The sequence below is a fragment of the Primulina huaijiensis genome, chromosome 15 (genome assembly GCF_012295235.1).
Source record: "Primulina huaijiensis isolate GDHJ02 chromosome 15, ASM1229523v2, whole genome shotgun sequence".
In the NCBI taxonomy this organism is placed as follows: domain Eukaryota; kingdom Viridiplantae; phylum Streptophyta; class Magnoliopsida; order Lamiales; family Gesneriaceae; genus Primulina; species Primulina huaijiensis.
This window is the reverse complement of record NC_133320.1, coordinates 21,361,062-21,386,384: the sequence shown is the minus strand read 5'-3', so window position 1 is coordinate 21,386,384 and position 25,323 is coordinate 21,361,062. Positions and strand designations below refer to the sequence as shown.

General features: G+C 37.5%; 2 protein-coding genes and 2 long non-coding RNA genes across 6 annotated transcripts in view; 3 read left to right on the top strand and 1 right to left on the bottom strand.

Moving 5' to 3' along the window:
• Positions 1 to 7,511, top strand: part of LOC140959203 (WEB family protein At5g55860-like) — a 46,409-nt gene extending 38,898 nt beyond the window's left edge. The window contains exons 2-4 of the mRNA XM_073417042.1: positions 5,284 to 5,368; positions 5,532 to 5,804; positions 5,998 to 7,511. Of these exons, the coding sequence (XP_073273143.1) occupies positions 5,559 to 5,804; positions 5,998 to 7,479 (1,728 nt within the window). The 5' untranslated portion in view covers positions 5,284 to 5,368; positions 5,532 to 5,558 and the 3' untranslated portion in view covers positions 7,480 to 7,511. The remainder of the gene's footprint in view (positions 1 to 5,283; positions 5,369 to 5,531; positions 5,805 to 5,997) is intronic.
• LOC140960171 (uncharacterized) lies at positions 3,520 to 4,636 on the top strand. The gene is made up of 3 exons (XR_012172122.1): positions 3,520 to 3,601; positions 3,736 to 3,805; positions 4,335 to 4,636. It is a non-coding gene; the product is annotated as an uncharacterized lncRNA (long non-coding RNA).
• A 10,526-nt stretch (positions 7,512 to 18,037) lies between the features above and the next one.
• LOC140959736 (high mobility group B protein 10-like) lies at positions 18,038 to 21,187 on the top strand. Of its 3 annotated transcripts, none has more exons than XM_073417733.1 (6): positions 18,038 to 18,297; positions 19,360 to 19,438; positions 20,034 to 20,196; positions 20,283 to 20,351; positions 20,474 to 20,683; positions 20,941 to 21,187. In XM_073417733.1, exons 1-6 carry the CDS (start codon positions 18,149 to 18,151, stop codon positions 20,988 to 20,990), a joined length of 720 nt encoding a protein of 239 aa, XP_073273834.1. In that variant the 5' UTR covers positions 18,038 to 18,148; the 3' UTR covers positions 20,991 to 21,187. The 3 variants fall into 3 exon arrangements, 1 of the variants encoding a protein (XP_073273834.1); XR_012172057.1 differs by having other exon boundaries at positions 18,039 to 18,297; positions 20,474 to 20,861; XR_012172056.1 differs by having other exon boundaries at positions 18,040 to 18,297; positions 20,474 to 20,772.
• A 381-nt stretch (positions 21,188 to 21,568) lies between these two features.
• On the bottom strand, positions 21,569 to 23,986 carry LOC140959737 (uncharacterized). Its single transcript, XR_012172058.1, has 2 exons — positions 22,407 to 23,986; positions 21,569 to 22,319 (listed from the first exon to the last, which is right to left on the bottom strand). It is a non-coding gene; the product is annotated as an uncharacterized lncRNA (long non-coding RNA).
• Positions 23,987 to 25,323: the final 1,337 nt, after the last annotated feature.

Sequence of the window (25,323 nt, the reverse complement as noted above, 5' to 3'; positions counted from 1 at the left end):
TACGAATAATTTGTTTTTGTATCCTCGTATAATATCGACGTTGAACTTTTTGCTAGAGCAATCCCCTCGTTCTTTTTTTATAATCTCTTTCATGCATTGTTTTGAACATTTCCATCATGTTGCATCTTTCAATCCTTCTCCTTTCAAGGCTTTTTGAAGTTGTTCATTCTTATTGGTCTAATGGTTTTGTTCACTTCCTGCACATCGTCTTCTTCCTCGGTGGTGTGTATTGGAGATTGCAGAGAAAGGAGATGAAGACGATTCACCTCAATATTCTTCAGCTTCTTGGTAGCATTCGTCAAAACTCTTTTGAATTTTTCGAAACAACATATCTTCCATTTTGGTTGCTCGGTCAGCACTAACCAAGCTTTCTCATTGGATCACGGACTTCCATAATCTTGCTCAAACATCGTTTGAGCTTGAGCATACTCAATAAAAAAAATCTAATTAGGAATTCGTTGAATTTTAATTACAAAAAATATTTCTGAATGAATAACTTCATCTCAAATGACAACCCACTTTGGTTGAGTGCTTCTAGTTCACTCATTTTGTTTTGGAACACGAACACTCGTTTCACAACATCAGCCTCATGTTGTCTTGTGCACGTACTTTCCTTAAATTTGGCAACTCATGTTTATATTTATTCCAGACTAATCCCCAAAAACTAGCATTGCTTTGATAATCGTCAAGTGTCGGTTCGGCGGAAGCATTGCACCATGTCATTGCGAGACGTTCATCTTTAGTCTTCTTCCAATATTTCCTTGTGAGGCCTTCACCCTCATCGTCACCAACAATCTTCTTCACTTTTCTTTTTGGTTTAGAAATGTGGTTTCAAAAGTAGGAAGGACTTGGATGGAATTTGGGAGAATTGAGTTTGGTTAAATATAAGGCTCCAAATTTGCTCGTCGTGAATTGAGAAGAATTTGGTGAAGGATTATTGAGATCATCATTTCTCTAAGGATTCATTTTCGAATTTGGATTGAAAATGAAATGAAAGTGGAAGAAATCTCGAGTTTTGGAATTAAAATGGAAGAAATTGTGAACTTTTGAAGGTGTAATGAGGATAATTTATAGGAGCAAGCTTGGATTTTGAAAATATGGCCGTTAGCAATATTTCATATTTATTTTCCAATTTTTCGATTTTTAATTATTTTTTTAATATTATTTTAAAGAAAATTTGAAGTCTGAGATTGATCTGCAATAGCTAGATCATCCAAGCAGGACCACTCATATGCTCGAACGCTGGGGAGGAAGCTGCTTGTGAGGAAGACTCCCCCTTGTACCTGCTCTAAATGGATGACAAGAAACAAGAAATAATCACATCAACTGATATTTTTGGAGGCAATTTCTGGTAAGAGAATGTAACAATTTTTGTGAAATAATTAAATGTTCTGATTTACAAATTAATAGATCATTAAGGATGTAGAATGGAGTACTGAGAATTTTATTCTTTTAGTAGAGATGGATTCTTGGAGATAAACACCATGTGCTTCCAGCATCAAGGTTGAAGAATGGAACATTAATTACAAGATAGCAATATGAATCTCACCGACAAAATCTCCAGGATTTCAATCCTGTCCGATAAGAGGACATGTATCCTCTTTTCAAGTTCAACAAACCTGACTACCTGCACGTTTTAGTGTACCTGTCAAGTCTTGACCACTCTTCTAAAATATGCTGATATTTGTTGAGTGAACCAAAAGTGAACGATTCAAGTTATTCAAATAGAATATCATGGTACATTACACTGCTGTTGGATATTAACATCTGATGGAAATATCCTTCATTTCTATTCAGTGAAGATAGAATACAACAAAGAATCAGAGAAACAAGCTGGTAGCAACCGAACTTGATCATCCTTTAATAGTTTGTGGTTATGTATATTACTAAACAAACCACTGAGAAACCTCATCTACAATCTCTTTGGACAAGTACAATTTCGCATCACATCCACATCCACATCCAGCCGATTTCATGTCCCTTTGATGTTGGCCAGTTTGTTTCTTTCTCGTGGGTTCAAATCTTGACCTGTAACAAACAAAATCTCTCTTGTAAACCCCTAACTGAGGACTCAACCTCGACCTCTCCTTCCGAACAGAAAATCCATTTTTACCTAGCAAAATTCCCTTAGTATTCAAATGCTAAGTCGTCACTCATAAACGCCATCTCTACATAAGGTGAAACCACGATCTCCGGCAACCTAGACTCATTTTTAACTAACGGGGCTCCTATGTTTATCTACTTGTCCCTCATATGTCACAAAACATTTCCAATCTGCCTTTTCATCCACGAAGTTTTCGATGGAAGAGACACCATAATTACTAATTCTCAGCCGATAAAAGTTTTCAATCAATCGTATGCAAAAAAATTCTTATAATCCTAGAAAAGTAGACAAACTCTTAGTTAAGAATTGGAAAGACCATTACCTGTCTGTACAAGCACAACTTCATAGCAATGATGTCTCGAAATTCAATTTTTGTGCTACAACTCAAAGGGAAAACAACAACGGCAATTCAAAATCCGTTGAACATGTTATTTTGTGTTTTAATCTTGGTCAACTATTTATTTAAAAAATGGAATGTATAACGTGATTAGGTCAATTTCTGCGCAAAAATGTCGGAAGACAAGAGACATAAGTAGCGAATTCATTCGAATTTCGCGAAAATCGTGTGCGCTTTCAGCTGTTTCCTGCTAATAAAATGGACTGGCCTTGCTTTCCCTTCTCTACTCAACACTCGTGGGAGATATTTTTAAAATACTGTATGCAAATTGTCCCAAAAAACAGTTAATTATATTGTAAACTTTGGAATTAATTCGTATTTTGTTCTTTTAATAAAATCAAAGTTCTCTAATTAAAAAGCTTCAAGAGTAAAAAGATTGTGATTGATAAATTTATTGAAAACTTTGGAATCGATTAATATGATAGAAACAATTAAAAACAATAATCCCACGCTCGCTCATTGAATGTCGTGATGAATTGATGATAATGTAGACAATCCATTGAAAAAATTATGTTTTGAAAATTATATTTAATTTATGTTTAATATAGATACATTCATTGCAATGTAATAAAAACGTGATGTCTCTCACGAGTTCATTTTATGTTATACTGAGAGTGATACTGTGAGGCCCAATACCTAAACTAGGCCCAGCCCATTACCATTTAATTTTAAATACCCAAACCCATTTGATAGAAATCAGTACGCTCAAAATCCAGAAACTCTTCTCCAGCCTTGCCTGTCGCCTTTCTCCTTCTTCTGCAGCAAGCGTGCGATGCTCACAACGGCCAGATTTCTAGTGTAGCGGCGTAGCAATCTTCTTCCTCCAGTATATTAGAGTCTTTCCTACCTTGAATTGGAAGGTTACGAGCTCGATCGGTCCTGTTTTCCAGCACTGTGCGTGAGCTTCGATTCAGTTCTAGGTAAGATTTTCGGATTCAATTCTTAGTGGTATTTTGGTGGATTAGTTTGTATAGTAAAGTACTAAGCTTTCCCCTAATTTCCAGCTCGTTTTTCAGATCGTGAACAGTGTTTCCGGCGACATTTTCTGGCGAGCCATCTTTGCGAAATTACCGTTGTGCATTCTAGTTTCGTTTATTGAGGTATTAAGCTTGAATTCAGATTGTATAAGATTTATATAGGCTGCCCGGATTTCGAATTTTAACCGAGCCGATTTATTTTGGTTTAATCGTTTGGAATGCATTGTATTGAAGTGTATAGCGAATGTATATTGTAGGTTTTATTGTTGGGCGAGTTCAGCCGATAGTCCTTAAGAAATTACTGTGGTATTGTAAGTTGAAGTTGAAGTACGCTCAAACCTATATTATTATGACGCTTATATTGGCGTGTAAGAATATTCGGTGAATGTTGTTTGCTATTACGTGCTTTGAATGTTTATTTTGATGCATTCATGCATAAATTATATTGACATAACATATTGAGCCTTGACTCCTTTGACGGCGATTTATGTTGATTCTGTTGAGATATATTGAGTCATCAGAGGGACGAGTGGGTTAGGATTAGCCACATTCCCAGATGACAGCTAGGGACGAGCGACTTAGCTACTCGCATTCCCGATGCTACGTGCATGGACGAGCGGCGATTTGATGCTGCATTCCTGGCACGGGTGGCCACTGTTACTGTTGATGATGCTATTCGTTTGGACTCCATTTGGTATCCGTTATTCCATTGTTACCATTCATGCATCGCATATCATTGCATTTACTTGGTATTATTACATGTCTTTTATATACGTCGTGATTTTACTGGTTTGTCGTACTGGGGTCCGACCCCTGTTTTCTTTTTATGTTGTGGTTGTTTTTGATGCCATAGCAGGTCATTCCAGGGGATTTGACGCGTCTGGTGGAGCGTCAGCGAGTGGTACCCAGTAGTCAGTCGGTTTGTGTCAGAGTTCCCAGATATTTATATATATTATGCTGGTTTGATACATTTGCCAGGGAGATGCCCTGTGTAGCTGTATGGTGATATTTTTTATGTTGTTTGGGATTTTAATTGTGGTATGTCGTGTCTAGTCCTGGCCAGTGCGGCTGTAGGATGTTTGTGTGGTTGATTGTGAACTTGATGTTATTTTCGAGCTTATATTATTGTTGTTGTGTTTTGAGATTTTTGGGATGTCCTACTTACGGGGAGGTCATGCCGAAATTTCTGTAGGCCCTAATGAACGTTTTTAAACTCGTTTTCGCTGTTTACGCCAATTAATCCTTGTTGTTTGATAATTAAATATTAATTAAGTGCACGGGCCCTCACAGATACTCTCTATGTATTTTGTATAAGACAGTGCTCCTAGATATAGCCTAGACCAGACCAATAAATCAAGAGTAGGTCAATTGTGAGACGGTCTTACGAATCTTTATCTGTGAGACAGTTCAACCCTACCGATATTCGCAATAAAAAGTAATACTCTTAACATAAAAAGTAATACTTTTTCATGGATGACTCAAATAAGATATCCATCTCATAAAATAGGACTCGTGAGAACGTCTCACACAAGTTTTTTCTATAAATCAAAACGTATTTTCTATTTCAAGAAATAGGCATATGCAGAGAAGTTTTGGAGAAGGAACATTGAAATGGAAGATACTGCGCAATTATAGCTTCTCCACGGAGCATATGAAGGGAAGGAAGAAACAAATAAGACAAATGGATGATTACTGTTTCAAGAAACAATTCATCCATCGATTCACATTTTCTCTTATTTATAATTTCACTTTTGAATGCAAAATCATATACGAAACAATCGGGCAAAAGAAAAAAAGTAAAAGGGTTTTCAAGAAACCGTGTCAAGATTCGAAGTTGTATACATTTCCTTTTCTGATTTCATGCATGTTATTTGAAGTGAAACTTTTGAGGTACCATGTTTTTCTTTGGTTTCTTTAAATCAAGAAAATTGAATCTTTATGTCAAATATTTCGAAAAAATTTAACAGACCCTTGGTTTCATTTTCTCTATACAAAAAAAAAATCCATTCAGATCTTGAGGGTGAGTGTTGACAATTTTCTGATGATTTTGTAGGTTGTGGGTGAACTGAAGCGACACAAAATGTTCGGTTTCAACGTAAGAACAAGGTACAGCGGTCCAGCGTCTCCGAGGTCCGTTGGTTCTCCAGTCTCCGCTGGTTCTCCCACAATCATGGAAAGTCCAAGGGCCACGAACTCTCCAAGACCAGATACCGGAGAAATCGATACCAGTGCACCGTTTCAATCGGTCAAGGCTGCTGTGAGCTTATTTAAGGACGTTGGTTCGCCTAAAGCAATGCCTGTGAACAAGAAATCCAAAGTTGACGAGGTATAGTAGATGGAAATTGTAAGATTGATTCAATTGTGGTTCTTTTGTTTCCATTTGAAGGTGCAAATGTTGCTGTACTATATGTATTTCTGAAATTTCTGTTTTTGTGCTGTTGTATAGATTAAAACAATAACAATACTGCATTTGTTCAAATTCACTTGATTTATGAATTTTCTTTACTTCTATGGTGCAGAGAGTTCTAGAGAAAGAGACACAACACCACATGATGCTTAGGGAACTTGACTACTACAAGGATCAGATGAGAAATGCCGAAACCGCAAAGGCTCAAGCATTACGTGAGCTGCAGAGGGCAAACAGAACAATGGTAGATCTAACATACAAGCTAGAAACCCTTAGCGAATCCAAGCAGGCTGCGATTCAATCAACAGAAGCCGCAAAGACTCGAGCCACTCATCTTGAAAAGCAAAAATCTATGAGAGCTCAACTGGGCAGCGATGCATGGAAAATAGATGTGGAAAATGAACGGGAACTCTACAAGGCGTCATCTGGAGAACTTATTGCTGCTAAACAAGAACTTACCAATCTTCGGCAAGATTTTGATGCAGCCATAGAAGGAAAATTAGCAGCTTTCCAGCAAGCAGAAGACTCCCAACATTCCATCAAAGTGAACGAAGAGAGACAAAGCCAGCTTTCAAATGAAGTTGCTGCCTTAAGGGAAACGCTTGACCAGGTTAAGACTGCCTCCTCTCAGGCCATAGAAGAGCACACGATAATTATGGAAGAAAAGGAGGCGTTATTACAGAAGCATAAAACCGGTAAGGAAGAAGTCGAGGAGGAAGTAAAGCGTTTGATGGAAGAATACGAGTCTGAAGAAGTTCTCGAGGAGAAGCTCGAGGCAACAACCGAAGCAATCAGGGTTATGCGGGAGCAACTTAATACAGTACGTGAATCAGATTTGAGTTCTTTAGCAACCGTAGAATCGGAAATCGATGATGCAAAAAGGGCTCTACAAGAAGTTGTTGCAGAAGAAAAAGCAATCCAAAAATCTGTCGAGTCGCTTAAACTGGAGCTAGAGGGATTGAAGAAGGAGCAATCTGAATCCGAACAGAAAGCATTAGAAACAGAATCAGCGATTCAGCAAATGCAAGCTGATGTTGAGAAGATAAAAACTGAAAAGGCTATACTTGAAGCAGAAGTGATGAGGAGAGATGCCGAGTCATTTAAACAAGAAGCCGAATCGGCAAGAATTTCAGCAAAGGAAGCTGAGGAAAAGCTGGTAATCGCACTAAAGGAAGCCGAAGCAGCCAAACTAGCTGAGAAACTCGCTGACGATCAAATCCATAATTCACCAAGAACTAATGCAGACAACTCACGAGGATCGGGATCTATGAGAAAGATCAAATTGTCGGTTGAGGAGTTCGAGTCGATGAAGAAGAAGATTGAGGACCTCACAAATAAGGTTGATGTAAATGTGGCTACTGCCATGGCTCAGGTGGAGATCGTGAACACAAACGAAAGACAACTGGTGACAAAAGTAGATGAAATTCTGAAAGAGATGGCGGATATACAATCAGAAACCGAAGATGCATTAAAGAGGGCAGAGATGGCCGAGGCCGCGAAGAAGGTTGTGGAGGGTGAACTCTTGAAATGGCGTCGAGAAGAGCGGAATGAAGCTGGTGAATCATCTTACATTAGCGAAGCACCGCTGTTGTGATGATAACCATGTAATGAATTACTCATTCTGCAAATGATATGATCAAGAAACAATGTTATTTTGTTTTCCAGAAAAATAGTTCATAAGTAGTCGTTCACTCAACAATGAAGAGCGAAAAAGGCACTAAACTGAATTGCACAGTAAGTTTTGAACTAATACCGATACATACAAGTAACGTAAAACATTCATGCGTGCGTTGTGCAATGAAGTTAAAGTCAGTTATCAACGTTACTGTCTGGTTAAGTGCCATGCACATGATCAAATTAAGGAAAAGGGGGACAAAGGAAAAATTCAACACTCCATACTGTTAGACTTCCTAGTTCTTTGAAGTTTTTATTTTTCCAGGAAAGAATTGCTGCAATTAGCTCGTTTATATTTGGACATCAAGATCTCAAATTTAATACTAATATATTTATAACGAAAATATCAAGTTTAGGACTATAAAAGTTCCTCCCCAAGCCGATCATCTTTCCATAATTTTTACGAAGTTTCATAATTTGGGAACGAGGCCGAAAACCTTTGGAACACCCTATTCCATCTCCCTCTACAGAATGCATGTGTTGCCGATCACGCGTGGCCATTCGTACGGTCATATCAAAAGTCGTCTGGTCAGACGGTAACAGGTTTCTGTGGAAGACCGTGTCTTCGCCTGTGGAACCCGCTGTTGAGTATTGAACATGGGCACGGCCCCTTTCCAGCATTTGTCTACGATCACTCTTTGTGGACGTAACTTTCTAACCCCGCAAATAAATAATTTCAGGACTTTTCTGTGTAATGTACTGAGTTATTTTAGATCCATAATCCATTTATTGTAATAAATACATTTACATCTGTTACGTGACTGTAATATGCACATTTCCGGCTCTGTACGTAAAAAGAGTTATTGGCTTCTTACGTACGATTTCTGGGTATTTTTTGTGTGAATTTATGTATTAGTTTGCTTGAGGCAGATTTTTATGGCTTTAGAGTGATGGGTTTATGTGGGATGAAGTGTGTTTCCACCTCTTTCGAAGCTTCCCCTTTCATTTCAGGTTTGCGGGTTTCCATTTGTTTGCCCGATTCGTGAAAATCTTATTTCTTTATGGAAAGTATTATGTTTTTTGTTCAAATGATGATGCAGATGGTATATTTGGATCCCACGATTCAGGTGAAAGGAGGCTCCTTCAGCGTAGAACACGTATGTTTCTGGGTTCCTTGCTTTACATTTTCCTTTGTTTTCTGTTATTCACGTCAAGTTTTTTTTATTTTAAAGATTATTGCTTTGGTGGGAAAAAAATTACATGTTTAATTTGGTTTGAGGAAATAAATTATTATTGCAAATGCAAAAAAGCATATTAGAAATCTTTTGATAAGCTGTCTTAAAATAATATATTTTGTATTATAATATAATATTTTTTTGGAAATGATGAAAAGTTTAATATAAAGTAACATATAATTAGAAATCTTTTGATAAGCAGTTCCTTGTTTCAATGCAGACTGTATTTTTACAATCACTCACCGATAAAACGACCTACTTCTGTATTCTAACTTGGAGTGTCATTAGTCCGCAGCAGTTTTACCTTCAATTCCTGAAATTATATTGGGCATAAACTATTCCAGAATTGAGCCATGGGGAAATCTGTGCCACCCTGCCTCTGAAATCACAAGATCTGAACTTGAGGATTAGCTTAGAGGGAACTGAGCACAGCTGTAGGTTGGATATTCTTTTTCATCGATGAAAAACGGGGCAATTGGCAACATTGCTACTAAGACACAATCATTGATACTGTTAGTAGTTTACACTTTCACGCTTTTAAGAATAGAATTATAGAAGCACGCTTCTTATTTTTCTTGTATATAAAACCGACTTGTTGTGGCGGTTAATGCAATTTTCACGGGAGTATTCGCATAGCTCAGTGAGCTGGTTCTTCGCTTCCTTCTTTTCTTTACATAGTATCAGAGCCGTAGGGTTTCTACCTGGAGCTCAATTTTTAATTCAATCGCATCGATTCAGCAGCTATAAAGCATTTCATAGCTGATTTGTTTCAACGATCCAATGGCAAACAATAGCAATTTTAATGATCCGCTATACATCCATCCTTCTGATACTCCGGGAACAAATCAAGTGAGTGATCAGTTAATTGGGGTGGAAAACTACGGTATCTGGAGCAGAGCTATGCTGATCGCACTGCGAGCAAAGAACAAGATCGCCTTAATCGATGGAAGCTGTCGACGACCACCAGCTGGGAGTCCAACTTTGCTTCAGTGGGAAAGATGTAATGCGCTTGTGTTGTCTTGGATAATGAACACCGTATCAAAGGAAATTTTTGGTGGAATAATATATGCATCAGATGCTTCAGCAGTGTGGCTAGATCTGAAGGAGCAATTTGACAAGATCAATGGATCGAGAGTTTTCTCGCTGCACAGAGAAATTGGACGACTCACTCAAGGTAATAATACTGTCTCCACGTATTATTGTAAACTTAAGCAGCTTTGGGATGAATATTCAGCTCTCGTTGTTTTGCCATCGTGTGAGTGTGATGCTGCTAGGAAATACTTGGAGCATGAACAACAGCATCGACTTCTTCAGTTTTGATGGGACTCAATGACAGTTACATGCATATAAGAAGTCAGATCTTAATGATGGCCCCATTGCCTACAGTTGGACAAGCATTTTCCTTGTTGTCTCAGGAGGAATCTCATAGAGCATTATCCTCGGTTGAAGTTCCAGTAGCAGCCTTCTATACTAATCAATACAAGGGAGGTAAAACAATCAAGGAAAAGCCAAACTTGATTTGTGATCACTGTAATTACAACGGTCATACCAAGGAACATTGTTATAAACTTGTTGGCTATCCTCCATGGCATAAGCTGCACAAATCCTCAAGTAAAGAACCAAATAAAAATGTATACAGGGATAATTGGAAGAGCAGAAAGATGTCAGGAGATGCCAATTTTGTAGAAGAAAACTCTGCTGTTGATCATTCAAAGTCAGTGACTGGAACTCCATCTCTCTTTACTCCTGGCCAATATGCTGAAATCCTAAAGCTTTTGGGCAATGGCAAGGCATCAGATGATTGTACACCAGCTGTGAATATGGCAGGTACTAACTCAAACAATATAAGCACAGAATGGATCATTGACACAGGATCCAATGAGCACATGATTGGTGATTGCTCTTTGTTAAATGGCCCTAAATCTGTGACAAGTTCCTCTGGCACAGTGAGACTACCATATGGTAATAGGGCTAGTATTGATAAAGTTGGCACGGCCTCATTGACAAGTTCTATTGAACTTGAACATGTCCTATACATACCACACTTTCAATTCAACCTCCTCTCGGTCTCCAAGTTCACAAGGAATCATGATTGCTTTGTCACATTTTACCCTCATTTTTGCATGTTTCAGGACCTCAAGACTGGGAGGATAATGGGGATTGGTAAAGAAAGGCATGGACTCTATCACTTCACTTCAGAGACAATGTCACAGTTGACTCCCAAGGATAGTTGTACTTTTCCATCTTTTTTGCCTAAATTTGATGGTCCACTTTCATGTTCGGCTACTGAGTCTTGTAAACATGTCAATGCTGATACTTGGCATAGAAGGTTAGGTCATATGTCTATATCAAGAATGCAAATGCTGCCTTTTATACAAATAAGTGATGCACTGTCTCATTGCTCCGTGTGTCCTGTTTCAAAGCAAAGTAGACTAAAGTTTCCACAAGCTAGTTCATCCAAATCCTCATTTGCATTTCAGTTAATTCATATGGACATATGGGGTCCATTTCATACCCCTACCTACAATGGTGAGAGGTATTTCCTTACAATTGTTGATGATTTCACTAGGGGAACATGGGTCTATCTTATGCAATCCAAATTGGACGTGCTTAGAATGATTAGATTATTCTTTGCTATGGTGGATAATCAATTTTCAAGAAAAATTCAAGCTGTGAGAACAGACAATGCAACTGACTTCTTCAAAAGTGAGTGTCAACTTTTCTTTTCCTCTTTGGGAGTGATACACAATAGCTCGTGTCCCTATACACCACAACAGAATGGAATAGTGGAAAGAAAGCATAGACATATTCTAGATGTGGCACGAGCACTTCGATTTCAGTCATCTTTACCACTCAAATACTGGGGGGATTGTGTGTTGACAGCTGTATATCTGATCAATAGATCTCCCACACCACTGCTGAAGAATAAAACTCCCTTTGAGATGCTGTTTAAGAAGGCTCCCTCCTTAGACAACTTAAGAGTTTTTGGATGCTTGTGTTATGCTTCGGCTCTGCCAATAAGCCACAAGTTTTCACCCCGTGCTGTACCGTGTGTTTTTATTGGTTATTCCAGCGTACAGAAAGGGTACAAGCTCATTAATCTACAGACACGAAAGACAATAATTTCCAGAGATGTGATATTTCATGAGCACATGTTTCCCTTTGCTGTTGACAATCAGCCTGGTCCCGTTTTCAATCCATCATCTATGGAGGATGCTTCATTTATTGATCAAGGGCCAGCGGTTGATCTGCCTTCAGATGAAGCATCAACTTCTGATAACATGCCATCTGAGGTTCAATTACGAAGATCCACCCGAACCAAAGTTCCTCCTGTCTGGGCAGTTGACTACTCTTGTTCAGTTGCCCAAAACCGTGATCTTAACACCTGCCTTTATCCTATGAACAATTATCTCACATATGATCACTTCTCTAAACCACACCAACACTTTATAGCAGCTATGTCTTCGGTCAAAGAACCTCACTCCTATCATGAGGCAGTTGCTGATGTTCGATGGCGTGATGCCATGAATGATGAGCTTGTTGCTCTGGAAAGAAATCATACATGGGACATTGTGGATCTTCCCTCACAAGTCAAACCCATTGGATGTCGTTGGGTATACAAAGTTAAACTCAAATCCGATGGTAGCATTGAGAGATTTAAGGCACGCTTGGTGGCAAAAGGGTACACGTAACAGCCAGGTATTGACTTTCATGACACTTTTTCACCTACTGCAAAGATTGTAACGATTCGATGTCTTCTCAATGTGGCTGTTAGTCATAATTGGCCTCTATTTCAAATGGATGTCACCAATGCATTCCTTCAAGGAGATTTGGATGAGGAGATCTACATGGATCTTCCACAAGGTTACAAAATTCGAAAGGAAAATCAAGTTTGTAAGCTGAGAAAGTCATTGTATGGGTTGAAACAGGCTTCACGCCAACGGAACACGAAATTCTCGAATGTCATGATTGAAGGTGGTTACTGTCAATCACAACATGATCATTCTTTGTTCTTTAAGCATGATAATAATGCACTCACTCTACTTGTGGTATACGTTGACGATATTGTCATCACGGGGAGCAGCACAACAGCCATCACGAATTTGAAAATGTTCCTGCATTCTAAGCTACAGCTTAAGGATCTTGGCCATCTCAAATACTTCCTAGGCATTGAAGTGGCCCGTTCCAAGAAAGGAATTTATCTCAACCAACGAAAGTATGCGTTGGAACTTATAGCTGACACAGGTGTGGGAGGGGCCAGACCATTCGACACACCTATGGAGCAGAATAAGAAGCTCACTAGTCACGAACTTGACTCTGTTATGAAACAAAATCAGAAGAAATCTGCTGCTGATGTTCTACTAATAGATCCAGGTGAATACCAACGTTTGGTTGGTCGGTTAATCTATCTGACTATAACTCGACCTGACATCTGTTATGCAGTTCAATCTTTGAGCCAATTTATGCATGCTCCGAAGACATCTCACTTAGATGCGGCTATTCGTGTGGTGAAATACATTAAGAAGAGCCCAGGTCTAGGCATTCTGTTGAAGCCTTCTGCTTCTTTCTCTCTTACAGCCTATTGTGATTCGGATTGGGCCGCTTGTCCAATGACTCGCCGCTCTGTTACTGGTTATTGTATCAAGTTAGGGACTTCGCTCCTGTCTTGGAAATCCAAGAAGCAGAACACGGTCTCACGATCATCTGCAGAGGCTGAATATCGTGCAATGGCAACCACTACTTGCGAGATTGTTTGGATTGTTGGTCTTTTGCGCGACATGGGAATTAATGTTCAAGGTCCTACCACATTATTTTGTGATAACATGGCTGCTATCCATATCGGTGCTAACCCTGTATATCATGAAAGGACAAAACATATAGAGATCGATTGTCACTTGGTACGTGAAAAGATCAAGGAAGGCTTCATTTGTACTCAGCACATTTCTACCCACCAGCAGCTTGGAGACATTTTCACGAAGAGTTTGGGAAAGAATCAACATGCTTATTTGCTTGGACTTCTAGGGGTTTGTGATCTGCACCAGCCTTGAAAGGGAAATTCCACACATTGTTACATTGTTACCAACTTGTTGCCAATGTCGAAACCACTGTTCAAGCTTGATGTTCATATCCACATCAAGCTTGAAGGGGGAGTGTTAGTAGTTTACACTTTCACGCTTTTAAGAATAGAATTATAGAAGCACGCTTCTTATTTTTCTTGTATATAAAACCGACTTGTTGTGGCGGTTAATGCAATTTTCACGGGAGTATTCGCATAGCTCAGTGAGCTGGTTCTTCGCTTCCTTCTTTTCTTTACAGATACCACAATCGGCAGCTGTGGTGAATCTTGTAAGACGGGCACTAGCCTGTTCCAGCAATATAGGTGATATGATTTGGGCTTTCTACAGTATGATACACACGGTTGTAGGGTTAATAAAATCTCGCTGTACACAAAGTTCCTTTCTTTCTTTCATTCTTTCTTTCCGGGATATCTTGTGAGAGTGGACATAGTGTCGTTGCCTTGTGGGACATTTGTTGGGTTATCGGTTTTCTCGTGTCCAAAACACAGCGGAAGTTTAAAAATTTTATTTTGACATTCAAAATATTATCTTGGACACTCGTATGGTTTAAATTAAAAGAACATACATAGGGATTTTATAATTTACGTTTAGTGACTAAATCACTCGGCATAAACTACTCCGATATGAGCGGATGTAGCTCTTGTTGAATTCCCTATGAACTTTCTTCAAAATATTCTTTCTTCAATCTCCTAATCCGGTCCACGACTAGATTACTTTTTCCTCTTCTAACTTATACTAGAAAGTATAGAAAATATTTTTCGTTGATATCAAAATTGAGAGGCGACTCAAACCCTCAAATTTGGAGTGGCTGAATTTTTTAAAGAATGGAGCGCAATTTTCGAAAATTGCAAGGAAAAGAATGGAGGCTAGGGTTATGCTCTCATTCCTTAAAACAAAATCCTTAACCTAATTACCTTAATTGTAGATTTATGTTTCATAATTAACATTCATGGGCTTGATTAATTAAGTGAACTAGTCCAACTAGTTTAATTAATTATATCAAAACCTATGAAGAACTTTAATTATTTAGTATGTCAGACTTGTACTCCTACAAGTTCATTAAACATACTTCTCACTACATTTAATTTAATATTTAATAAACTCAATTTGTGAGTTTAATAATTTAAATTCTCAAATTTTATAAATTCAACTCATTGAATTTATTTTCGCCGAATTTTAAATATCATAAAATCAACTTTTTGAATTTATTATCTCATAAATTCAACTCCTTGAATTTATTCTCTCAAAATATAATTATCATAAATTCAACTCCTTGAATTTACTATCTTATAATTATATATAAATTCAACTCTTTGAATTTATTCTCTCAACGAGAACAAAATGATCCAGTGCTTGTGTGACCCTCAATGGTTCAGGGGTACAGCTAGCCATGGGTTCACAACTCATTGTGATTCAGAATATTTTCTTTTATTTGAGTTTACCCTAATTTGCCTCATTCTATACACCAATATTTGATCATAAGAATGCATAAATCATTTTCTGATAAAACCCATCGAATCATGATAAGAGTGTCTAGTAGCATCGCCTCATGATTCTCTATGTATCACTGATAGTACCTGCAAGAACCAGTCGGTTATCATTAACGTACAATAATGTCCCTTCATCTCATATATCCCGATCGAATCTGCAACCATTGGTTCATCGATGGTTGCATATTAAATCCAATAGTTATGTCATACAATCATGAAATATTCATAGTGTCATCGCATGCACAACTAAAGAACTCTTTCCCTAATGTACATCTCACACACTGGCCTAAGATTTCATGCACTACTATTTCGTTAGATCACATAGGATATCCACGCCCATAGGTGAGCGGTGAATCCTCGACTACAATGCACTGGCTCCTACACATTTCGCAAATGCACCCTCGCCACCTTGTGACCCCCGCGGAGTTGGTAAACTAGTCAAAGCACAATCCTAGTATACCCAGATTATAAGGACTGATCATGTACAATCACAACTACAGACTTTTCCTCTTCATGAATGATAACCACTTGGAAAGTTCGAGGAAGAGTTGTTCAGTACAATTATCGTATGATTACCTATCTGAATGATTGAACACCTATATGCCCTTACCATAAAACACAGTAAACAACATCACAGATGCAAGTCTCAAACTCAAGCGGTCTTTATCCTTGTTTTAGGCGGCTGAATCGACTAGGAACTAATTTAGAATATACAGTGTTTACAAATGAGTTTCAAGATCGAATTACGATTCATTTGTGTTAAAGTATAATCAAGGACTTTATCTATGTTGATTGCATGGGTATACAGATAAAGTAAAATGAAACATAAAAAGTTAAATTATATTAAAATAAAGATTGTTTATTTCACTTGAGTCAATAAATTCTCTAGCCAACTGTTGGTTTGTAAGACATCTACTCTAACAACATTTTGTTGGTGCTTCTTTATCATGACTACTCTAACTCCATTTCCGACAGTTTATGGTGTTGGCTAGGCTGCATCTTCGTTGTTTCGTGTTCTCTTTGGTTTTCTCTCAGTGAAGTGATCACTTTGTACTGTGCATATTGTAGTACATCTTAAAATCTTAAGGTTCCAATGTTGGTTAAGGTTCAAACATTGCTAGGTATTTCTCAAGTGTTTCTTGTCTCCTACGATCCGACATCAATAGCACACGACCAAACAACTTGTACAATATTTTATGCTCAAAATCATGCGTAGGTGAAATATGAATTTTATAGATTGTTATGTTCACTCAGTTCCAATTTTACCAAAAAAAGTGTGCTTCATTTTTCTAGACGTCAACTTTTCAAGTTTAAAACAGATTTGTTGATATACTGGTTTTGCTCCCTACAGGCAAGCTTCGAGTTCCAGAACTATATCATCATCACCATGCAAATGCAAGGGACCTGAATACCCACCCGACCCATGTTGTTCTTCCTTTAAAGAGTTCGCATGTCCGTTTGTAGATTCTTTGAACGACTTGAGGAGTGAGTGTTCTACAATCATCTTCAGCAATATTTATATCAACGGAAATTATCCAGCATGTCTCTTCGCTAGTATCTGCCGAGAAGGGAAAGACGGGCTTGAATGCCCTGGAGTGCCTCCACCATCGATGCTATCAGAGAATGCTAACAAAAATCTCAGCAGGAATATACGCGAACTAATGCCAATAATAATGCTTATAGTCGCTTCCCTGGCATTAGCTCTGCAGTATTTTTGAAGTTTCCATGTTTTCAGTTCGCAGTACGATTGTTTGTTTCTCTATATCTTCTTCTTCTTCTTCTTATTTGAGATTGCCCCAATTCTTTATCTGTTATACTTATCTGGCTATGTATACGAGTTTCATTTTCTGTGATAACTAATTGTATTTAAGCAGTATCTTTGAGCACTCATCTCTTTTGATGGGATTTTTGGTTCCTCAATTGTTGCTGTATTGGTCTTGACAGTACCTGATTTCTGTGCCTTAGCTAGTGAAGCTCCTTACATGATTGGAAAAACAATAGAATATAATTATATATTATATGGCATCCTGTCCTAAGGATAATATGTTCTTGTAAATGAGAAGAAAAGAAAAAGCTAAATAAGATTAAAAAAATAAAGAATCCCTATTATTTGAGTTTAAAACCATTTTGATCTCTGTTGATGTGCTAACGCAGAAATTTTAGATGCCTTTGGTTACCAACATTAATTTATCATTGAAAACAAGTAGAAATTAACAATTTCGCCTAAAAAAAAATTGTACTTGAAACAAGATGGAAGTAGGAGTGCAGCGACATTCCTGATACTTGAATCAATATCAATGTCTAAAATTCACAATCCAATAGATATTTTTGAGACATTTGTGATTAAGAGTGCTTAAAAGGTTTTGGACAAATAAGGATATAAAAAAATAATCTCAAAATCTAAATAACCCAAATTCGAAACAAGAAGAAAGAATGTTATATCTAAACAAGTTAGCAAACACAAGTTTAATATAAAACGAATTGTGCTATGAACGTTGTCTTAGAAATAAGATTAGTTACGAGAGACTGTCGATATCTAGAGTCTTATCCCTTTATTTGCAAAAGTGAATTGTATGTTGAAATATTTATTATTAGTCCTTAAAAATGTGAAAAACTAAAAGGTCTACATGTCATAGTACGTTTGATTTCATGGGCCGAAACATAAATAACTTTTCGTTAAAGGGGCATTTTGAAATAACAATGAAGTTTATTTACCTTAGGAAGGAAGAGTCGCAGCCGCAATTTCTTACAATGAGATCTTGGGAGAAAATCTCATTGTAATAATTCTCGTGAAATTTCTATTTGGGGAAAAATACTGTAGCGCCATATTTACTCTCACGGTGAAAATGTCAAGCGACCCACCATCTGAAAAGCCTCATACAAAGGAATGTTCTTCCAGCAAACCCGAAGCTGAGTATCAAGAAATTCTCCAAAACCCGGATGTTTTCTTGCAAAAGCTCAAGGCTTTTCACTCTGCATACGGTACCAAATTCAGGTATTCCGCGATTTTTAGCATTTTCTATCACTATTTAGATTAAAGTTTTGATCCTTGACTTCTGGATGTATGAATTGCACTTTGGATGTTGTTGGTTAACGGGTATCACGATCGTTGGATGTCTTGCTTCGTTGACATTTGAGCCTTTGTCGTTAGTGAATCACTCCATTTAGTTTGTGTATCTAATAATCATCATTTAATGTAAGAAGAGTGGTGTGAAGTAAATTTTTTCAAAGCGATAATGCTATGATTATGGGGTTACTTGTCCCCGATCCCTTCGTGAAAAGTCTAAAAGGCATAATTCCCCAAAAAATATTATTAACCTAATACATCCTTCATTTTTTTAAAAAAATCAATCACATTTCAGTGATTTCTCACCTATATTGTAAAAACTCATGCAAATTTACTCCATCTGGTAGGTAGGTTTTACACCTGATTATTAAAAACACGGGTCTAAAATGCTATTGATTTTACATAAAGTGTTTTTTTGTTTTTTTTAATTTTCTTTACCAGGTGTTGAGGCAATTATTCCCTATGATTCCGCCCAATTTTTCTCTTTTTTTCTCGTCAATTTAGAACTTTGTAGTTTGACTAAATTTTTTTAATTTGATGAACAAACTGCATCTATTGCTCACTGTAAATAGCTTGATGATTCTGTTCTTAATCATGTACTTTACTCTCCTAGAAACCATTCAGCTGAAGCATTCTGTTAAAGTTCTGGCCTTTGGGCTTTATCCTTCTTCTATAAGCAGTTTGTGATTTCATATGAGCTGTTTCTTAAACCAAATATATGAGCAAACAATATAACCAAGATAAATTGTGGAGAACCCCATTATTCGTAGTTTAAGATCTCTGACAAAAATTAGGGAAGCCAAAGTGGTGGAATAAGAGACTACCATGGATAGGCATTGGTTTTGTAGATCTACGGTTTTGGACTGCTCGTAGGAATTTGGGAATGGTGTAAATTTTGTTCCTACTTTCATTGTTTTTGCGTATCATCATGCTAACAAAGTATAACCAATTATGTGTATTTTGTTTTTGTTCTTTTTTCGTTGGAATTAGGATGCCTACCATGGGCGGAAATCGTTTGGATCTACATCTGCTTTTTGTGGAGGTGACCTCTCGAGGTGGCATTGAAAAAGTATGCTTTTGTTCACTCTTTCAAACAACATCCAACAAGCATCTGATTTTGGCTTTTGTAAGCATCTTTAATTTGAAAACCTAACCAAACATCAACTTTTTAAAATTAGCATTAAAGCCACATGTTTTGGTGTCTGACTTTGGCTTTAATTAGCATTTTGAAATTATAAAATATGCAACCTCAAAGTTATCTGGCTTACAATTGGCACAATCCAATTTTATGGTGATCAATAACTTCAAATCTGCTCATCGATATCAGAAGTAATGAGCAGGCCATGGGTTCCCAATTTTATGGCTAACAGTCATGCGTGTTCCATCCATGTACATAGCTTTTTGATGATCAAACTAGAAAGTGCAGAAAATAATTTTTAAACAAATTAAATTGGTTATCAGAGTGTGTTTATGATATATTCAGTTCGGAGAATTTTTCTTAGGTGCTAGCAACAAGTACATGTAGTGTTTGAAAACAGTATTGTCAATTCGAAGGTTTTACTATTTTACTGGATATGACTTGTGCTATGAGGAATATTCAAGTTTTCAATTTCATATTTTGATCCATCCCCAAGACTCCAACTACTTCCAGTTACACGTTCCAGGTTCTAGGAGATCGTAGATGGAAGGAAATTATCGGAGTCTTCAAGTTTCCGCCCTCCGTTACCAATGCATCATTTGTGTTGCGAAAATATTATATGTCGTTACTTTATCATTTTGAGCAGATTTACTATCTTCGAAAAGAAGAACCATCAATCTCTGTTTCTGGTACCCTCACAATCAATTTCGATTATATTTGAACCAATTTATATTACGCAGAACCATTGATGTTTATTTTATATTGATGAATCAAGCAAACAAGAGTAGCAATGGATTCACATTGTCGCATTCTCTTAACAGTGCTGCACCAAATCAAGTTTTGGGTGAGGCTTTACTAAATCTTTCTGTTTTTTAAGATTTTATTATTTTCCGGAGCCATAAACAAATTGTTGATGTCACATTCTTGAAATATAGCATACCCAACATACTTATATATGTTGTGCAGTGGGTCCTAACCTGGATGATAGCAGCTTAGTCACTGGAACAATTGATGGTAAATTCGACGATGGATATTTAATAACAGTCAATTTGGGATCCGAGGAGTTGAAAGGTGTCCTTTATCATATTCCCACATCACCAAATACATCTCAAGGTGTTAGTAGTTCTTGTGAGGCTGCTCCAGGCTTCCATAAAAAGTACCATGCACACGAAAAAGGTATCGGTGACAATACTGGAAAGCTATGGAGCTGACTTTCGGATGCTGAAAAAGTGTTCAATTGATTTGGTGTCTGTGGAATAACCTTTGTAAGTAGTGCTAAATTGGTAAATGAGACATGAGATACCCCCAAACCAAAACATTACCTAAGATTCTTTTGCCGTTGAAACTATCTATGGTATAATGTTGGAAAGCATATTGATGATTTAAAGTTGTGGGTCTATCTCTATCTCAAGTTCAGTTTTGGTGGTATTCAGGTACATCAGGAAAGGTGAAATGTTCAATCGCGAGTCATCCAACCATGTGAAATCTGGCTGGGCTTACTTTGCCGTTGCTTGAGGTGTCGATCCTGGAAAAGAAATCCCTGTGTCTTGGTCTTTACTACCCATCAAAATGTGTTTTTGCCATGTTATTTAAGTTGCTTTTACTTTGGAGTTTTGTTTGTCTTTACTACCATCAAAATGTGTCTTTGCCACATTATTCAAGTTGCTTTTGCTTTGGAGTTTTGTTTTTGTTTCTGTTCGTAGAAAGGAGGGCCGACGCCACGCCCAAAAATCATCCGAGGTTCATGAGTGGGTTAGCAAAAGGTATCTTCGAAACTGTTTAGCTCTTTTTTGTTTGCATAAAATATTATTACTCCAACTTTTGTATTTCACGTTATATGCTTAAAATTATTTTAACGAGTACTAGAAAGTGAGTGAGTATTAGGAAGTAGAGCACAAATATAATATACATCATTCCATGACATGAATCTTTTGAATTTTTTATCAAAGAAAAATATCTTGGTCCATTTGAAAGACAATTTTGTCATCTCACAATTCAAGGAATCTTTGTTAACGATCCACGGATGAAGATTTAATCTTTTTAAATAAAACTCCTATCCAATTTCAAACAAGTTAATGAAGTCACATTCCATGGGAAGATGAACATCAGCCAAAACGATGGAGACGGTGGGTAGGATTCCATGAAAACCTTCCAAGGGTCGTTTTGCTTGAAGAATTTGTACGTCTCTACCCGAATCGAGAATCTAGGATTTCTTGTCCATTGAACATTTGTAACCGATCTTCCGAGAGAAACCTTGCAGGAGAAGGAAAATATCTATCTACCTCACAACGTTTCTTGGAGCGTATCTTCATCGTCGGATTGCGGAAGTGAGAACTTAAGAGTAAGAGCCCACTCGACCGACAGCTTCAGCCACTGCAGCTCTAACTTTCTGCAGGTATACAAATTATAGTTATTCTTTTGGGTTCCATAGAAATGGAATAACAAAGACTTAACTCGTGGGAGTAAAGAAAGACGATGTAAACTTTATGCTCCGTTTATGTAAGAAATCATTGAAATTCACCAAGTTCCCTCTCCAAATATAATTTCAAACTCAGCTTGCTTGTACGGCCTTGAAACCTGTTGTAGAAACCATGAGGTGAAACCAATATACGTAGCATTGGTGTAAACATTCACAAAAAAGACGTTGCTCAAAGGCTATGAATGTCTCTCCTCAGGCACCAGTGCACCACAGTCAATAAAGACTTGAATATCAGCCAGGAATATATATACATTCATGTGGTTTAGTGACCCTGATCTTACTCTTTTGAACTCTTACATGAACTTTAAGTCCAACATCTTCATCTCTTTCAAACTAGGATAAATAAATCTTTTACGACTAAACGCTAACTTTTAGAGTAGAAAAGTGAGATATTATTAAATTGTGTGATTTTGGGCTTACAGACTTTATCTTCCCGGTAGAGCGTATCTCAAGTCGGCCAGATGCAAAGAACTTCAAAGCAATAGCAACCGCAAGTGACTTCAGGATTTCCATAAAAGAGACCTATCTGGTTTAAGGAAGGATATCACCAGAATTATGATGAATTGTTGCCATAAGTTTCATGCACAGAACATTTCACACAACAGAGATCAGACAGTTGCTCCCATATTAGAAGAAAATAACAGTTCTTTGATCAAACGTACCTTGTGTCTTATTTGATTCAAGAATACAACCGTGCACGGAACTTTAGAAGCATTGCAGGCATCTTGTCGCAATGCTTGGCTCATAAGTATAGCTTGCAAGCCCATTTGCTGCACCCTATTTCACCCTATGCGAATAATATAGCTCAAAACAATTTAAATGTTCTAGAAGAAAACCACTAGCTTAGAATACACAATGTATAGAGTAATACAACTTCAGCAGCTTACTTCGATTTCAGCCCGTGGAGTAAGTGCTGAGACTGAATCAATGCAAATGAGAACAACAGCACCAGATCTACACGAATGGTCAGCAACTGACACACAGAAACCAAATAAACCAGAAGTATAGGTAGAACTATATATATGTGGCTAAAAAAAGGTCATGAATAAAAAGTTGTAATTCATGTCTTAGCAACTTAACGAGGAAACGGATTTACTCTCTAGTGCCATTTCTCCATTATAAGGCTGGCAAACAATCAAATTTTCTACATCAACTCCCAAAGCTTTTGAATATGTTGATCAAACGCATGCTCAGCGTCAACTAGCATGACATTTCCACCAAGACTCTGTATAACATTGAGAAGTTTCATAGTGTTTTTATAATGCAACGTGGGCAAAACCATCATACAAGAATGCTATCAATTAAGATTTTAAAATGTGTTCAATTATATACGATGGACTGTGAGTTTCAAATAGCTGGCATAAGTAAAACTAACACATACTAAACCCGGACTTCTGCGATTGCATGGAGTGCTAATGTAGTCTTTCCACTACTTTCTGGTCCATATATCTGACGAGAACAAAGTTTAAAATTTGTCGAGTGCTAAACTGCAGGTATTATTATGCCAAGATTTTTAGTGCCAATGTTGAAAAACTAGTCGGTACACATTTAGAGAGGAAAATTTATCAAGCTTTTTCCCTGAATCCTCAGGCTTAATTCTCACCAATCACAAGGTGACAATGTCTTGGTGTTGAGACCCTCAGACACTAGGCTCAACTTCAGAAACTGAAATCATGACCTTACTTCATCCTTTATCAAAACGTCGATCGAAATTTTGAATCCCGAGAACCAAAATCCAAAACATAGTAAATAGGAGCTAAGCTAAAGAATATGGAGGATATGGAGTAAGCAAACAAGCCAATGCCTCCACAATTCTTCCTTTTTGCTGTCATAAGAATGTGTGCTTGTCAGCAACAGTAAAAAATACAAAAATATTATGAGAATATCTTTGCACTGATATCCCCTGTTTGCTACCTCTAGCAAAACTAAAAGTTCTCCACCTATGCATACAGTGTGGAATCGATTTTCAATTTTAAGACAAATCCCATGTTTGCTTTGGTGATATGCAGTGGCGGAGCCAGGTTTTCATTTCTACCCGGATTAGAATTTTCTAAACCATGATTGAGCTAATATTGACAAATAGAGCCTAGGGTCATCGGAAAATAAGACAAAATTTTATGTATAAAAAATATCGGAAAAAAACAAGTCACCCGAGTTACCGTCCGGGCGGAGCCATGTGGTGATATGAAATACACAATCTCATATCTTCACAATCTGTACTTCCATTGTTGTCCACCATTATGAACGATCTCCATATAACATGCTTAGCTCAGGTTGGTGGACTCAAAGGTCAGAGAATAATTTTCTTATCTATCAATGATCTGCCACTCACCTTTGTTTGCAAGATATCCCAACATAATAAAAGAACCAATTAGAGGATGGAAAATGTAGACGTTAGCAGGGAAATGGAAAGGTGGCAAATTATATCGTATACTAAATTTCCAAGGTCTTGACTTAAACTTGCTTTATTCTATCTGCGTCAAATCATATTTAATACTGGACTTCCAAAAAATTTCTCTAAAATATTATGTGTATTACTTCGTCTTCGCCGCAAAAGATTCAGAGGTAGTATCATGTGTGCACGGAGGTGTCACTGGGGGATAGCTGCATTGGTTTATCACATTTGGAGTGCTCGTAACGGGGCACTTTTTGACGGTGAGAGGCCGGATGTGGAAGCTATCTTTCGGAAGATTTTGATTCATGTTCATCGAACGTTGGCTGCTGCCTGATGTTCATATTTTGTCTCCCAGTATTTGGATTTCATTCATAGGATGTATCTATTTTTTTATATAACTATTTTCTTCGATTATGGTTTTTGAACACTGATTTTGTGATAACTGGGTATGCCCAGTATATTTTGTACTCTCTTTATTTATCATCTATGATACGTGTTCATATAAAAAAAAAACGAGGGTCGAAGTCATTTGCGCCCCGTTAATTTTCCATTCAAATTCCACGCGAACATGTATTCTCCTCGGCGAAAACTTCCGCCCCACGCGGGAGGGATGAGACTAGAGGCTTGAAATGAAACTTGAACCAAAGGAGCATTTGAGAAGTTTCGTGAGCCATAGTTCTCGGATTCTGGGTTTTTAACGAGAAAACCAAATCCATTGCTGATTTAACGTTAAATAAATATCAAAGTAACACAGGAACAATCAGATTCAGAGGGCCATGGCAAGAAGCAGACAAGGTGAATGAAGTGCTCGCGATTTTTGCTTGTTCAGAATATTGTTTGAGAGGCTTTTCTTTAGGTGAAAGCAAGCCCATCCCTCGAAGTGATCCAATATAAGAGGGCTATTTGTTTAGGCCATAAAACAAATGGGTTGTTACTATATAT